This window comes from Episyrphus balteatus, chromosome 2 (genome assembly GCF_945859705.1).
Source record: "Episyrphus balteatus chromosome 2, idEpiBalt1.1, whole genome shotgun sequence".
Lineage (NCBI taxonomy): Eukaryota > Metazoa > Arthropoda > Insecta > Diptera > Syrphidae > Episyrphus > Episyrphus balteatus.
Window position 1 is genome coordinate 63,826,124 of NC_079135.1, and position 17,210 is coordinate 63,843,333.

At 30.9% G+C, this 17,210-nt stretch overlaps 1 protein-coding gene across 1 annotated transcript; it reads left to right on the forward strand.

Annotated features, from left to right (window-relative positions):
• The first annotated feature begins 977 nt into the window (after positions 1 to 977).
• On the forward strand, positions 978 to 14,898 carry LOC129910006 (DNA topoisomerase 3-beta). The gene is made up of 7 exons (XM_055987223.1): positions 978 to 1,185; positions 1,308 to 2,052; positions 2,116 to 2,316; positions 9,284 to 9,878; positions 9,932 to 10,186; positions 13,963 to 14,362; positions 14,416 to 14,898. Exons 1-7 carry the CDS (start codon positions 1,095 to 1,097, stop codon positions 14,700 to 14,702), a joined length of 2,574 nt encoding a protein of 857 aa, XP_055843198.1. The 5' UTR covers positions 978 to 1,094; the 3' UTR covers positions 14,703 to 14,898.
• Positions 14,899 to 17,210: the final 2,312 nt, after the last annotated feature.

The window sequence follows — 17,210 nt, forward strand, 5'->3', positions numbered from 1 at the left end:
TTTTGACGTTTCTTTTTCTTCTCTTTCTTTTTTCAACATTCCCTTTCATTTCTTTTTGCTTCTTGGTGGAATACAACAACAACAATACTGAAATCAAAAAAGAAATGTCAAATTTGAGTCTTTGACTCAAGAGGCATCGTGTAATAGTATGCGCCTCACAGAATGATTATCAAAAGAAAATTCGAAAAAAGAGTCAAGCCTCTTGAGGCTTCATGTAATAGCTGACAATGCATTCCAAATATTCCGGAATAGATAAATAAACAATAAAAAATAAAATATTTTCGAGGAATAAAGAAACACAATAGGCGTGTTTCACGTTTTTGGAATATTCGGAAAAAATAAAGAAACACACTCAGAATGTTCAGACTCTGTTCAGAGCTTTTTTCTGAGCTATTAAAGAAAACGCCTTGCCTTATACAAGTGCACCTTGTTCGAGAATCGACATTCGATGCTCTACTCTACCACACATAAAAGTGACAGGTTGGGAATTTGCGTTGACAGACACGACGGTGTATGTCATTTGTTTGCTGTGTCCATTGAATAAGAAGTACAGGAAGGGGTGTCTATCACACCTATAGAGTTGGCGAGTGAAGCCACAAAAAAATTAAAAAAAAAAACAAATTTATATAAACTGTCAAAAATTTTATATAATCTGTCAAATTTCGAGCTCGTTTTCCAGGGGCGAACTCACTCTTATTGGTGATGACAAGACGATGCAATCATTGACCGCCAATGTTTCAGCTACTCTTGATGATTTTAAAACAATTTTCAGTCTGTTTTTAGTTTAGGAAAAAAAAAACAGTTTAAAATTCGTATATAACTATGATGAAAAATAGCATTTAGAGAGACCAGTTACATTTCTGTTGGCGCCCCTTGAGTGAACAATATATCTGCACTCCGACCCTTTACCAATACATGTGCATCTTTACAACTCACACTAATAAAAAGCGGCTTCACTTATTTGGATAAACACCCCTTCCTGTACTTCTTATTCAATGGCTGTGTCGGTTTCTGTTGACAGATTTTCTCGTTGCATGGACTGCAATTAGTTAAAAACTATAAATTTTCGATTATTAATTAAAATAATTAACAAAATGAAAAGTGTTTTAATGGTAGCAGAAAAGCCTTCTCTAGCGGCTTCGTTGGCGAGTATACTTAGCAATGGAAAATGTTCATCCAAAAAAGGTTAAGCTAAATTTCTTGTTGTCTCAGTGCTTCCTGCCCCCAGCCTCTTTTCCAATTTCATTTGTTTTTATAATTAATTATTTTGATTCATTTATTTTTTTTTCTTTTCTTACAAATTGAAGGTTCCTATAATTCGTGTTCTACTCATGAGTGGGATGGAAATTTTCGTGGAGAAAATGTTCGCTTTAAAATGACTTCGGTCTGTGGACACGTAATGTCTCTCGATTTTGTTGGTAAATACAATTCTTGGGATAAAGTTGACCCAGTAGAGTTGTTCTCATGTCCCACCGAAAAAAAAGAAGCTAACCCCAAACTAAGAATGCCAGCATTTCTCGCCCAAGAAGCAAAAGGATGTGAATATCTTGTTTTATGGCTTGATTGCGATAAAGAGGGTGAAAACATCTGCTTCGAAGTTATGGACGCTGTCTCACGTTCAATAAAGAATGTTTTCAGTCATAGCATCACCTATCGAGCCCATTTCTCTGCCATTACCGAAAAAGATATTAAAACCGCCATGGCTACGTTGGGTCATCCTAATGCGAATGAAGCCAAGTCAGTTGACGCACGTCAAGAATTAGATTTGCGCATAGGGTGCGCCTTCACAAGGTTCCAAACAAAGTTTTTTCAAGGAAGATATGGTGATTTAGATGCATCCCTAATATCTTATGGACCGTGTCAAACCCCAACCCTTGGATTTTGTGTTAAGCGACACGATGACATACAAACATTTAAGCCGGAAACGTTTTGGTATTTGCAATTGCTTGCCGGGACCCCAGAAGTAGTTCTTGAGTGGGCAAGGGGAAGAGTGTTCAAAAAAGAAGTTGCTATAATGTTATTGAACAAAGTTAGGGAGATGAAAGAGGCATTGTAAGTAGATATTAAAAAAAAAATGTTTTGCGTATTATTTTTAGATTTTGATCTGTTTTTAAGGGTGGAGAGTGTATCTTCGAAAGAGCAGTTTAAAGGAAGACCACAAGCATTAAACACTGTCGAACTGATGAGAGCAGCTAGTTCAGGTTTGGGAATCGGGCCATTCCAGGCAATGACAATTGCTGAGCGCTTGTACACACAAGGTTACATTAGCTACCCCCGTACGGAGACAACACAGTATCCGACCAATTTTGATCTGCAGTAAGTAAATAATATAACTTTTTAGACTTTTTTTAAAAGTATTTTTTTTAAATAAAAATGCAGTCTTATATCTTTTGTTAACAAAATCAATTGAATTGTTCCACAATGTATACGTTGAATGGAAAGCATAAATTTTTGTGCTAGGACATCCACATTGACACAGAAAAACACAATGCAAATTTGTATTAATCTAGACGCAGTCTTAAAATAAAATTTCAACATTTCACTGATTTTCACTGAAAAATTGATTTTTTAAAATCATTTTTGTTTTTCAATAATCGAAAAATTATTTTGTTTTGAAAATTTTGCTACGCAATAATCAGTATTATTAAAAAAAGTTAGTTGGTTGTGATCTTCACTTTTGAACGCTAAACTAAATGAAGTCTTCCCCTCCACGTTGATCATTATGGTTCGGAAACGACTTTTGTAATTGAAATTGTAATTCATTTATTAGTTTAAAAAAAAACTCTTAATACTATTTACAATTCAGTCTTTTTAAATTAAATTATTTCTTAGAAGATAGTTAATTTTAAGTTTCAATTCATTCAACATTGTTATAGCTTTTACATCTCTAGGAAGAAGATTTAAATTTTGAAGTCCTCTGTAAAGAAGGAGGTTATTTTGTTTATTTCACATTTTTTTGTAAATAAACAGAATAAATACTATTTTTGATTTTAAAGATCATGATAAGGGTTTTAGACGTCACACAACGGTTTAATGTAAGGACTGTAACATTTGAAAAATTGGAGTCATTCTATCACACTTTAAAATTGAGAAATATTATTTTAGCCCAGGGAAATTAGTAAATTAAATCGTATTTTTCGCGGGACAAAATTTTTTTCATGGAATGTGTTCGGGGGGTTGTCCTTATCATAAAAGTCAATTTGTGGGGATGATTGGAGGTTGTTAACAGCCACCATCTTGGAAAAGAGATTGGTATCGTTTTTATTAAATAGCTCCATTTTTATTCATTTAAGCAAAAAATAACAAATGTAAGATTTATTAACAATTATAAATATAAAAACTGATGCTCTGTCATTTTTCCTAAATCTGAACACCCCAATCTTGAGGAAGTGACCAATAGAACTCAAGATATAAGCCGTTTATACGATTATATTTTAGAGACTTTTGTGTTTAAATTTTTGTTTGTTTATTTGAATTGAAAACCCCGATATGGTAGATAAAAAAAGCTCATATCTTGAGTTCTACTAGCCGTATCGCCAAGACTGAGGTGATATAATGTAAATTTAGCTCATTCCCATTAACTGGAAAACGTACGTTATTTAACGCCCCAAAAACCGTATAAAGCCCAAGGTAAGAGTTGTCAGACCTTTGAATTCGATATTAAGACGAGCATGGGTACAAAACAGCGTACTTATATTTTGGTTATACCTCTAATCCCAAAATTTGCTAGGCCTAATAGCAAAAAAATTGCTTTTTATCACTTTTGACTAGTACATAGAGAATTTCGAAGTTAGATTACTTCTACAATATGATGGTTACAATAACGATTGTGGGCTCATTTTATAGATAATTATAAGTACTATAATTCATTCTTGAAAAATTACCCAGACAAATCAAAAGTTCGTCAGATATATGAAAAAATGTCATTTTCTCCAAACCTTGCGACACAAACCCGCACTTTAACCAACTATAAAATTTTATTTAACCAACTCACGGAATTGTTTTGTATATCATTTTTTAGAAATTTTATTATTAATAAATCTTACATTTGTTATTTTTCGCTTAAATGAATAAAAATGGAGCTATTTAATAAAAACGATACCAATCTCTTTTCCAAGATGGCTGCTGTTCCCAATCTCCAATCATCCCAACAAATTGACTTTTATGATAAGGACAACCCCCCAAAGACATTCCCTGAAAAATATTTTGTCACGCGAAAAAAGCGATTTCATGCCCATATTTTGACTAATTTCCCACTCGTAAGTATTTGATAGTGTTCACACTTTCTATTATTACATTGTTAGGTTAATAGTTGATACCCCACTATTTACACACATACACTTTGTTTTCTTAAGATTTATCTTTAATTTGTTCTTGCACAACCAATTGTTCTCAACATTGATCTCATTTTGCATTATGTTCTCACAATCCTTAAAATTTGTGCAACATATGTATATCAGAGTATCATCAGCAAAGAAGCATACTTCAAAAACAGTTAAACATCTACCAAAGTCATTTATGTACAACAGAAATAAGAAAACTCCAAACTCTGCTCCTTGTGGCACACCAATGGATATTTTTTTTGAACTGGACGAAGTTTCTTTTAACTTAAAGTTCTGCCTTCTATTAGGCCCATTTGCTCATACTAGTCATAAATTCTAATCTTAGCTAGGTCGAACATAACTCTTATGATTTACTTAGTTTATTCTAAGTTGTTAAAAAATATTTATGTTCAACCTAGCAATGATTTACTTTCATGCGAGAAATCGCTGAGAACCTCAAATTAATTTGTCAAATCAATAAAAACGTCAGTTTGTTTTAGTTGTTTTTTGAGAAAATTTAGCAAAAATATTGTGAAAAATGCCTTTGAATTAATTGAAAAAGGTGAAAATAGTGAAATTCTAACAGAATTGGGGTTAAATTTAATAAATGAAGTAATTTTAGCGAATGTGTATGTGTTTTGTGAACGTATGTGTGTGTCAAAATTAATATTGAAAAAAAAAAAAAAACAACAAAAGGTTGAACATTTCCTTAAAATTTTGTTCAGTGAATTTTTGCATTTGCATTTTGCAGATGGTTACAATTTATAAAAGTAAGTTAACTGATAATACTATACTTAGTTTTTGTTCATTTTGGTAACATGGCGTCAGTTTTTGAGCTGAATTCTCCCTTTTTTATCAAATAAATGTGCTTAAGTAACACATAAACTACTTAAGTTCTACTATTTCTTCCCCCTAAGTTATGTTAAACTTAGAGGAATTTATGACACAATTTGAAGTTCGTGCAAACCAATATGTAGTAGGGTTTATGTTTCACATAAATATTTAAGCTTCGTTTCAGCAAATGGGCCTTAGTTAAGTAGCTAATGAACCACTTTCATTCATTCCCTCTTATACCATATCTAAACAGTTTTTTTTTTTGTAAGTAATTCTCTGTCGATCGTTTCAAACGCCCGTTTGAGGTCCAAGAAAACTTCCAGTATTGTGTTACACTTTTCTCATTCCTTTTTCTATTCATTGATAATCCAGCATATCGAGGTTTCACAAGAGTGAACGCGCCTAAACCCTGGTTGTTGTTCAAATAAAAGTTTTTCGTTTTCGATGAATTTTGTAAGCTGTCCGCAAGCAATATGTTCCAAAACCTTCTCATATGTGGGTAACATGTTTATCGACCTCCAATCTTCTGCTTTTTTTGGCATTTATATCAAGTTCATTAACCTCACTTTTTTCTTGATTAAAAATATATTTGTTTAAAGTTTTCCAAAGACCGATCTGCTGATCACTAGCTTTTTCAGTTATTTTAGTTCAATATATAAATTTTTGGCTTTTTTTACACTGAGAATTTCTAGTACTTCTATAACAGTTCCTATAAAAAGCAAGGTTAGTAAATACGACTTTGTTAGGTATCTGTTATAGATTGTTTTGTAAATAATTTTATATAAAGAGATTCATGATCAGAAATTTTAAAATTTCTGTTAACTTTTGTAATCAACATTAACCACAAAGTCACTTAAAACAAGTCCAATATTATAAAGAAAATTTTACATAATTGATTTCATAGTTATTAGTATTTACATAATCAATATTGAAATCACCAGCTGTTATTGTGTAACCATTATTATCAATATTCCTCGGAACTCAGTCATTTAATATATCAAAGAAGTCACTTACCCTAACAGTTCTTTATCTATATAATAATATAATATTCCAAACTTCATTTTTGTATCATATTTTAATCACTGAAATCCATAATTATGTTTTTGTTGAACAAAAGAATTCTTTACAGAAGATTTAAGGTTTTCTTTAACATACGCTGTAACGCCACCTGTGTGCCTAGAACTAGACAGACAATCAAATCTTTTATAACCCGATAGAAAAACTTCACTATTTTGCACTTCATTAGTAAGATGTGTTTCAGTTAATAATACAAATTAAAAATAATTTTTCGCAACTTCTTCTACTAATTCAAAATTTTCAGTTAATCCTTGAATGTTTAAAATAGGCCTTCAAGACAAGATTTTTGGTTTTCATTATAACATTGTTTGTTAAATTGCTAATATAAAATACGACTTCTCATAGCTGCCAGTTTTTTTTTATATAAACTGGGCAATTATAATCAAACGTATTGTGGTTCACATCTAGAGTCAAGTTTAATCTCTTGTTTTACAATTTACAATTCACGCATTAATTTTTTATTAGTTCTTCACAATTTCATGTGTCATGATCCTCACAACATTTTCTGCAACAGTTTTTATTTATACATTCTTTTGCTTCATGGTAGAAGCCTTAGCATTTAAAACATCTTTTCACTCTAATTTCTTCATAGATATTACATTTATCCCACCCAATGTTCACTTTCCCCGTATTCATTACCACTTCAAAGCTATTGGCACAAATTTCTGCCACAGAACTCCAATACACATACTCCTTCGCAATTTTCTCTTTAAGAGACTTTTTTACTTTTAAACATTTTATGTCACTATCTCTCAATATATTATTTTGTAATTTCAAACTTTTTTCTATTTGCTTTTCATTTAACTCTTCACTCATTCCATTTCCAGTTATAAACAATTTTGGTTTTTTAAACAGCTGTATTTTGATTTCATATGATTCACTAAGCTTTTCTTGCACTGCACATCATTGTATATATATTTGCATAGTACTATCATGAAGTGAAACGACCTCAGGAACTCTGGTGTAAACTTAAAAAAGCTGAATTTGTATGAAAAAAATACACTGAGCGCCACCGCAAAATAGTGGTGACTTGAACTAACACTAAATTCGACTTCATGATAGTACTATAGAAATATATATACAATGCTGCACATTTTATTTGGTCTCTTTCCCCTTCGTTCTCGCAAATAATTTCAACCACTTCGTTACTCTTAGCTGCAATATTTTTCAACTTTAAGTTCGATGGATCGACGTTTTCCTTTTAGTCTTGTTTTGTTTTTTCAAACTGTAATATTTTTTTATCTAAATTCAACTTTGGAAACTTTTATACTTTTTTGAAAACTGCAATACCGGGACAAGTTTTAAAAATAATAAACCAGAGTCACACAATACAAATTTGTTTGGTCTTGTTGCTCTGAAAAAAAAGTAAGAAATTGAGTTTCTTATTGTTAGGCAATGTTTTAGTGAAAGAATTTTAAAAAACAAAAATCAATTATGGGCAGAGGAATCAAAATACTGTTGCAAAGTAGGGATTTCTCGAAATTTCACAAGAACTGTAAGTATTTGGGATGAACAAGTTACCAAATTCTGAGAGATCTTAAGTTAGCCTATCAGCCTATTTCGTTTAATCCATTACTTTTTAGACACCCTGTATAAGCAACAAAATAATAAAAATACTATGCAAACAACTTAATTTAATTTTTCAATAAATAAAGAATTTCAATATGAACTAGTTTGGCTACAGTTTGGATACAGTTATTTGTGTAAACAGTTATTTTTGTATAATAAAAATACCATCAGAGTGAATTACTTTCACCATAAATATTGAAAATAGAAGGTATCAAAAAATGCCACAAGCTTCCATTTGACAAAAATTCGAAAAAAACGAAAAATTAGATTTAATTTTTCTTTTTCTTCTCAAATTTCCTTTCTTTTTAATTTTCTGAATATGAATATGAAAACAGCATTAAATTGAAGAAAAGAAAACAAAAATCAGCCAAAACAGGTAAGACGTTCTCGAGTTATTGCCAAAATTACGCACGACAATTTTTGTAAAAGACAGATTTACTTTAAAACTGGACATTGTTCTGCTGACTTCAAAAGCAAATAAAAAAAAATATTTTCCAGATTATTATCAATATATCTTTCATAATTTCATAGTCACAACCCAAGCACAAATTTTGTGTTGACCTGTGTAATTGGCTTGCATATGACTCTTCATTTTTGTCAGCGCTTTTATTTTTTTAATTTCATTTTTTATTTAACACTTTTAATTTTTCAAGAATATCTAACACAGCTTTTTCTTGTAAATTTTGGTTATTACTACTGACTAATTTTAGCACTTCTTGTAAATTATTATTGATAACATAGTCGTTATCTATGCATTCATCTAATACAAAAACAACATGTCTTTGTGTTGACACTGTATTTAATTCGTATGCCGGTAACTTTGTACATTTTTCATGGAATAAACGTATACAAAATTCAAAAAAATTTAACTTTTATCTTAGATAGATTATAGCTTACTGTAAATTTAAAGCATATAGTAGCATACTGTAAATTTGCAGTTTTGTGGAGTTTTAACATATGAAACAGTTTTCTGTTGCTCCTGAAAAGTTTATGCTCATTGAATTATGTTGTTTCTGAAATAAACGATTCCTCACGGGAAGCACCAGCTCTCAATTGAAAAAAAAATCATCAAAGTCCAAACTTATGTGGTAACAAATAAAATACATTCAATTCGGTGTATGTACATTTATTCTATGTATTTATTTGATAGAAAGCCTATTCACAAAAAATTAACGGAGAAGCACGTTTTTTCGCTAGTTATAACCCCAACTTTTATCATAAGAGCAAGTACGTGCGACCCCAGTCGCGCGTTTTATTTTTTAAAGTAATCATTTAATTAAAAAACTACTTATATTAAATTATAAATAAATTAATATATGCATATATTAAATTATTTATGTTTATACAAATATAAATAATTATTTTCCTCTTGAAAAAAATAAATATAAATTCGATTGCTTTTCGGAAAAAAAAGTACCAATTGAACTATGCTAAAGTATTTAAAAATATACAATATTTAACTAACTTATTTTTTGTTTCAGTGGTGTCCTAAAAGTATTGACACCTTCTTCGGAATTTGGAGAAGAAGCTAAAGCAATTTTGTCTGATTTTAATCCACCACGTAAAGGAAAAGACTGTGGTGACCATCCACCGATAACACCTATGAAGCTAGCAGACCGTGGCGAATTCGAAAAGGATACTTGGCGCATTTACGACTTTATCTGTCGTTATTTTCTTGGGACAGTTTCACGAGATTTAAAATATAAAACCACAACTGCAAAATTGAAAGTTGGTTTGGAAACATTTTCCTGCACAGCAAACGTTCTCATAGATCCGGGCTTTACAAAAGTAATGACATGGCAAGCATTTGGACGTGATGAATCGATTCCACCATTTGTACAAGGTGAAATGGTCCAGATTAACGATGTTAGCATGGGTGAGTCTCAAACTGGTCCTCCAGATTACTTAACTGAATCTGAGTTGATTACTTTGATGGAGCAACATGGCATTGGAACAGATGCTTCAATACCAGTTCATATAAATAACATTTGTCAGAGAAATTATGTAAAAATTGAGGGTGGCAGAAAGTTAATACCAACTACTTTGGGCATAGTTCTGGTGCACGGATATCAAAAGGTTGTATAAAATTAAAAAAAAAAAACCATAAAATTAAAACTTTTACATTGCAGATTGATCGTGACTTAGTTCTTCCTACAATGCGATCAGAAGTGGAACGAATGTTGACTTTGATTGCAAAAGGTTCAGCAGACTTCAACGCAGTATTAAAACACGCTGTTGAAATATTTCGTCTGAAATTTTTGTATTTTGTGCAGAACATATCAAATATGGATATATTGTTCGAGGTATCATTCTCACCGCTGGCGGAATCGGGAAAAGCGCACTCTAGGTGTGGTAAATGCAGAAGATATATGAAATACATTCAAGTAAGAAATCATTATGCCTTCAAAATAGTACTTTTTTATAATATGTTTTTAATTATTTCTATCTTTGTGACCTTTTAATCAATATATTGAATCCTAAGTGGGCTTTAGGTCGTTATTGAATATTCTAAAATTGCTGTCAATGTTTCAAACGTGTTTACGTTCTTCGTCAGGACTCTATAAATTGGAAAATATTTTAAAAAAATCTAATAAACACCAAAATCTAATACTTACAGTATGCTATCTATTTAATTTTAAAAGTTTTCTTAAAATTGTTGGTTTTGGTTAATGGTTTCTTTTTTAAATTTTAAATATTTCAAAATTCTAAATTTAAAGCCTTGAAAAAGACGTTTTAAATCTTCGAAATTTCAAAATATAAAAATTTAATTTGAATCGGTGATTGTTAAAACAACATACACTTCGCGTCACTTGAATAGAAACAACAATTTTTCTTTAGAAAATACCGATTGGCGCTTCGGTGAGGTAACTTAGTAGATTTTTGGTTTTGCATTTTCAAAGAGGAATTTTTAATAAACAATGTTGTAAAAACAAAAAACCCAAAACAGAAACCGTATGGCTACTAGTTGCGTTTTTTCGCATTACTTCACAAAAAACAGTGTTTTTTTTGCGTCACTTGAATAGAAACAAGCTCTTAAATTAGATAAAAATGATGAAAAATCATGGACAACACTAATTTTTGTAAAGCAGTCTTAAACTTTGACATTATTTGCACATTATAACCAATTATGGGCTACGAGCTACCATTAGGCATCACAGAAAATGCATTAATAGAATTAAACATTGAAAATGCACTTGTACTGTACACAATCGTGGACCTAATTGGAGAAAGTGACTATAGTGTTTGGTAACTTCTTACAAATTAAGAAAATGACATTTTCTACAATTTAAGGTTTGAATAAGTGAAATAAACTTTCGTTTTCATCCGGAATGCATCTATTTTGTTTCTATTGCGTTGTTTTTTTCTGGAACTCTCCTTGTGCAATCTCTAAGAGGGTTGTTTTTCCACGTTCCTAAACTTCCCAAGAGCTTCTTCCATTATTTCTTTGTAAAAGTTTGCATCTTTTTTCGAGGCGTGAAGCTTCAATTTTCCTATTGCACATCATAAAAACAAAGCGTATTACTATAACACATTTTATTGCCCTTTATTGGTGATGCGATAAAAGTTATTCTTTCATAAACCAATGAAATAGGACTAATATTAACGTGGTCCATCTGAGTTAGTATGTTTTCCTTTAAAAAATCACTCTTTACCTCACTTCTTTTCAGTTCAAATGCAACTATAAAATAGTTAACTTTTTTGTAATCTTAGTAGAACTTATAATGTTGTTATTTTGCATTTTGAGGCTTTTTAAATGTTGTGCACCTTTTATAACTTCCATGATGGAACAAACCAACACATTACCATCGCACTAACACCACGTTTTGACCGATTTTAGAGGCAAAGTGAAGGAAATTGCTGCTAGTTTTTAAATTATTTTTTTCTCTGCTCTTGATTTGGGTCTCACCTGTCTTATTTTTTTATTCAATCACTAGTTTACGATATTTCAAAAATATTCTCATACAAATTTGGCAAATTTTCCAATATCTTTCGCGATTTTGCATAGTGCAAGTGCATTTCCAATGTTAGCTGCTATTTATGCAATTTCTGTGATGTCTAATGGTAGCTCGTAGCCCATAATTGGTTATAATGTGCAAATAATGTCAATGTTTAAGACTGCTTTACTAAAATTAGTGTTGTCCATGATTTTTCATCATTTTTATCTAATTTAAGAGCTTGTTTCTATTCAAGTGACGCAAAAAAAACACTGTTTTTTGTGAAGTAATGCGAAAAAACGCAACTAGTAGCCATACGGTTTCTGTTTTGGGTTTTTTGTTTTTACAACATTGTTTATTAAAAATTCCTCTTTGAAAATGCAAAACCAAAAATCTACTAAGTTACCTCACCGAAGCGCCAATCGGTATTTTCTAAAGAAAAATTGTTGTTTCTATTCAAGTGACGCGAAGTGTAAGTAACATTTTAATTTTTTTTTCAGGAGAGACAAAAACTCTGTATTTTTGACGATGCGGCCGCATTCGGTTTAAATTCGGTTTAGAGGCCTTGTTGAGAGTTGAAACTAACTAAAAGTTAAAAAAAAATTCTTTATCAAAGAAGATTTAACAAAAAATAAATAACACCCAACGTTTTGTTGGGGGTCAAAACCACTTAATTACTTGGAAGTACTGTTGTTTTGACACTCATTTCACATCCAAAGTATTAGCAAATTTAATGGAAATGAGTAAAAGACCATTATAATTCAGCAATTTTATTAATACATACATTAAAAAACAAGAACATTAAAGCGAAAGTGGACGTTGTTATTTTTTGACGTAGTTAAGTCTTACTAATATATACTAATATACGTATTCCAAATCAAAATAATCTGTTTTTAACATAGCTACCGTAACATTTCCTTTATCAGCTGGGACAATTAAAATTTTTGGATGTCGTTTTAAGAACTTTTTTGTATCATCAAATATTTTATTCAAATATTTATCTAAATATGGAATTGATACGAATCTCATACAATTTTGTAAAATTTGTGTAAAGCATGACCGTGCAGGTTCTTGTTCATTTTGCTCTTTACTTCTAATCAATTCTTCTCCATCAGCAATCGTTTTAAATATTTGTAGATTGCTTTTATTCACCGGTAACGTAAATTTAGGACCTAATGACAATAGCCATTTTGCGTCCTCCGGATCCAATTTTCTTTAAAATTTATCCTCATTTCTTGAATTTTAATTAATCAAGTTTTCTTTTTTGGGAAAGTTTTGAACTATCGTTAATTTTATTTTTAGTCTGATCTCGGCTATTAAAGAAATGACTGTATTCATTTTAATTTTACCTTCTAAAAATGTTAATAATCGATTTTGATTTTTAATTTGCGATTGTTTCAATGAAATTGCAATATTGAGTAATTTTGAATGATATTTTCTAGAGGTTGAAGAAAGTTTTTTGTTCAAACCAAAAATGAAAAATCAAATATTGTTTATAAGATAAAATGTTTAGGAGATGGTTCCAACAATTGTTGTTCAGTTTATGAAGGAACTTCAATGCAAAAGCTTAAAAATCGTATAGCTGGTCATAGGTCAGATATTAATAACGGAAATTCGCAAAAAAAAGCTTTAGCTTTGCATTGTGTAAATGAAGGACATAGACCAGACTTTAATAACGTAGATATTTGACAGAATGAAACTCACTATAATAAGAGAATATTAATAGAAATGCTACATATCTTAGATACAGAAAATACAATCAATAGAAGATCAGATTGCGAAGGGCCTTGCAATATTTATAGTCAATTTGTTAAAAGAGGCATTTTGGGTTAAACTTTTTATTCAACTTGTAGATTAGATTTGATAACAAATTTTGAATTTCTTATCAAATAATTAAATTAAATTTTTATATTTTGAAATTTCGAAGATTTAAAACGTCTTTTTCAAGGCTTTAAATTTGGAATTTTGAAATATTTGAAATTTAAAAAATAAACCAATAACCAAAACCAACAATTTTAAGAAAACTCTTAAAATTAAATAGATAGCATACTGTAAGTATTAGATATTGGTGTTTATTAGATTTTTTAAAAATATTTTCCAATTTATAGAGTCCTGACGAAGAACGTAAACACGTTTGAAACGTTGACAGTAATTTTAGAATATTCAATAACGACCTAAAGGAAAGCCCACTTAGGATTCAATATATTATGTTTTTTTTTACTTAGACAAAACCTGCTCGACTTCATTGTTCACATTGTGACGAAACGTATTCTCTTCCGGGAAATGGCAATGTTAAGGCTTATCGAGAACTGAAATGTCCTCTGGATGATTTTGAACTTTTAGCGTTTTCAAGTGGCACAAAAGGGCGTTCTTATCCACTTTGTCCGTACTGTTACAATAATCCACCATTTAGGGATATGCCAAAAAATTCCGGTTGCAACTCCTGTACCCATCCAACGTGCCAGCATTCATTGTATACGCTTGGAATATCTAGTTGTGTAGAGTGTGAAAACGGAATTTTAGTGCTAGATTGTACCAACACCCCTAGTACTTGGAAAATAGGTTGCAACCGATGTGATGTTATAATTAACGTGTTTAGAGGTGCATTGAAAGTAACCGTCGATGGTAAGTATATGTAATTGTGCATAGAGATATAAATAACACTTCTGTATCTGTAGAAAATCGTTGCGATTGCGGAGCACAGTTTGTCACTGCGCAGTATAAACCGGAAAAAACTCGTTTCAAGGACGGATGTGAAAAGACCGGCTGTGTGTTCTGCTCAGAAGATTTCTCACCTTTAGTAGAAAAGCATCGTGCAATTGCAACTCGACCGGCGAATATTCGAGGCGGACGTGGCGGTGGACGAGGTGCTAGCAAGGGCGGTCGTGGTGCTTCTGGTGGTAGTCGTGGACGGCCTAAGCAGTCAAAAGACAAAATGGCTCAACTAGCAGCTTATTTCGTATAAGTTTATAAAAAAAAAAAACGAATTTCGTCAAAAGTTTAAATGATTTTAAATAATATTCTTTTCAAATTTACATAAACCTCTAGAAGAAGTTTAAACCAGTTTTGCTCCTCAATTTGCATTTAGTTTATTGATATTGAGAATATTGTGTGTCAACTACCGATTTTTGCAATAAATACAAACATTATAGAAATTAAAATTAAGTATATTTTACTGATGTAAATGAGAAAGTTGGTCGATTACTCGTAGCGAGAATAATACTTTAATTTTGCATCTTTCGTAGATTTAAAGACCTTGTTGTTATGTAACTTTAACTGCAATCTCGATTTCACAGAGCACATAAACCTGATTGTAAACAAGGCCAATTCCATGTTAAGATATGACTATGTACATAATGTATATAAGTTTCTTCTTCCACTAAATATCTTCTATAAGGCCGTTAGTTTCCAATATATAGTCAATCCTATAAAAATGAACAATGTTGAATTTTTTCAGTATCTTTGGTTATACTTTGTGACTTTAAAAACTCGGACAAAAATGTTGTTAATTATTTTAAACTAACAGCACTCTACTAAGGTAAACTTTCTATTTTTTCATATAATTTGATATTGTTTCTATCCTCCGTATGTCCATAGTTAGTACCAACTTCTATAATAAAACCAATGATTTATTTTTGATTGATTCAACATGAGTTATTGTAATTTGCTTATATTTGAAAACATTAAAAAAATACCAGAAAGGGAAAGCCTCTCCCCATCCTTTCGTATTTTAAGACCAAGGCCCTGATATTGGAACTACTACAAATAAAATAAAAAACAAGCTAGGTACAGGATATTGTGCATTTATTTTTTGTTTTTGAAAATTTTTAAAACATTGCTGTAAATCGCAATTTTCTTAAACATTAAATAAAACTTGTAGGTGCACTCGTTAAACATTAATTCATTGCGAATTTTTGGTGTGCGTTTATTACCTTTTGGTTATTGGAGAAGGCAATATATCCATATTCCAATAAGATTTTTAGCAATTAGCCCCTCTCACGCACTGTCTTAGGGAGTTCCTTAGAAAACCTTGTTCGCAGGTGCACCCGCTCACACATTGCTGTGTACAAATCATTGGCCTCGGGTTTGCGCAAGATGGCTCACATGCGCTCCCACAATTACTGTAAATCTCATTTTGACCACATTTGGCTGGAAAAAAAGAAAAAAACATTCAATAGATAAATCTCAAACAAAATCAAAATTGTCTATACTCTGAGATTTTGATGTTGGCAATGATAAAATAACCGTAACCGCAAAGATTAGAGAAATTGTGTTGGAATTCATTTTGTTTCAATAAATATTATATTCCGATAAATCAAGTTATTTTAGCTTAAGAGTCTATCAGTTACTGGTCTAACTATACAAAAAATTGTTTTTTTATACCTACCTAATTAAGCTATAATTACTGATGTCGTTGTGGTTTTGAAATAGAATATAATTATTATAATGAAAAAGGAAAACCTATAATTGGATGCTGTGGTAAACAATTGATTAAATAATAATAGCCGGTTCAAGATATGACACATCATGGGTATAAAGAAAATAACTATCTATTTGAGCCATATCTATAACGGACGTGTCGTTTGTATAAAAATAACAAGAAACCTTATCAGACACGACCAAGACGAGTTTATGACGCATCCTGAAGGAGAGAGTACGATAACTTAGGCGACAAGAATTGATAACGGTATTTTGTATAGGAGTTCAATACAATCATTTTTTACCAGAGGGGGGGGGGGGCTTTCTTCGTTTTCTTTCAACATTTTAAAGTTTCTTCGAATCCAAAAGAAACTTTGTACATACCTAACCCCGACCCCACCCCAAATCCTAAAGTGTGCCCAAGCAGGGGAGTTGAAGTTCATCTCACTTTCATACACCGGCCTTGAAATTCATACGTTTACCATTTTTATTTATTTTTAAGAATTTGTTTTCTTTCAAAATTTAAATGTTTTTTCGAATCCAAAAAAAACTTTGTACTTTTCGTGTTTTTAATTTTCTCGGAAACTATAAGGCATAGTATAATATGATTTTCTGTATTTGATATATATTAATTGAGGCAGTTTAATTCATTGATTAACTTCATATTTAAATTCATAGTCTTGGTAAAAATAGTATTTAATTTGTGTTTTTTTTTAACTTTTTTTTCCCAAATTTTGACTTTGCAGTTGATTATTTCGAGAACAATTAATTGAAATGATTTGATTTAAAAATTTGAATTAAGTGTACAACTCTGGCTTTTGAAAAAGGTATCATTTATAACTTTACGTGTTGCCGTTGTTTTTTAATAAATTAAAAAAAAACAGCTGACTTACAAAAAGCAAGCATTTAATGAAAAAAAAAAAAAATGAATGGACTACAAGAAAAAAGAAATTTAAATTCATATATTGATTTACTTAAAGAGTTCAAAAATTTAGCAAAATATTGGGAAGTGAGTCATGTTTTTAAAGATAAAAGGAGCTTCTTTGATGATTTG

What these genes read in the sequence shown, in the direction of transcription:
- LOC129910006 (XM_055987223.1), top strand. Translation starts at nt 1,095, where the DNA reads ATGAAAAGTGTTTTAATGGTAGCAGAAAAGCCTTCTCTAGCGGCTTCG. An exon ending in AGGGAGATGAAAGAGGCATT is followed by an intron (nt 2,053 to 2,115) that starts GTAAGTAGATAT and finishes TCTGTTTTTAAG; the next exon opens with GGTGGAGAGTGTATCTTCGA. An exon ending in CCGACCAATTTTGATCTGCA is followed by an intron (nt 2,317 to 9,283) that starts GTAAGTAAATAA and finishes TTTTTGTTTCAG; the next exon opens with TGGTGTCCTAAAAGTATTGA.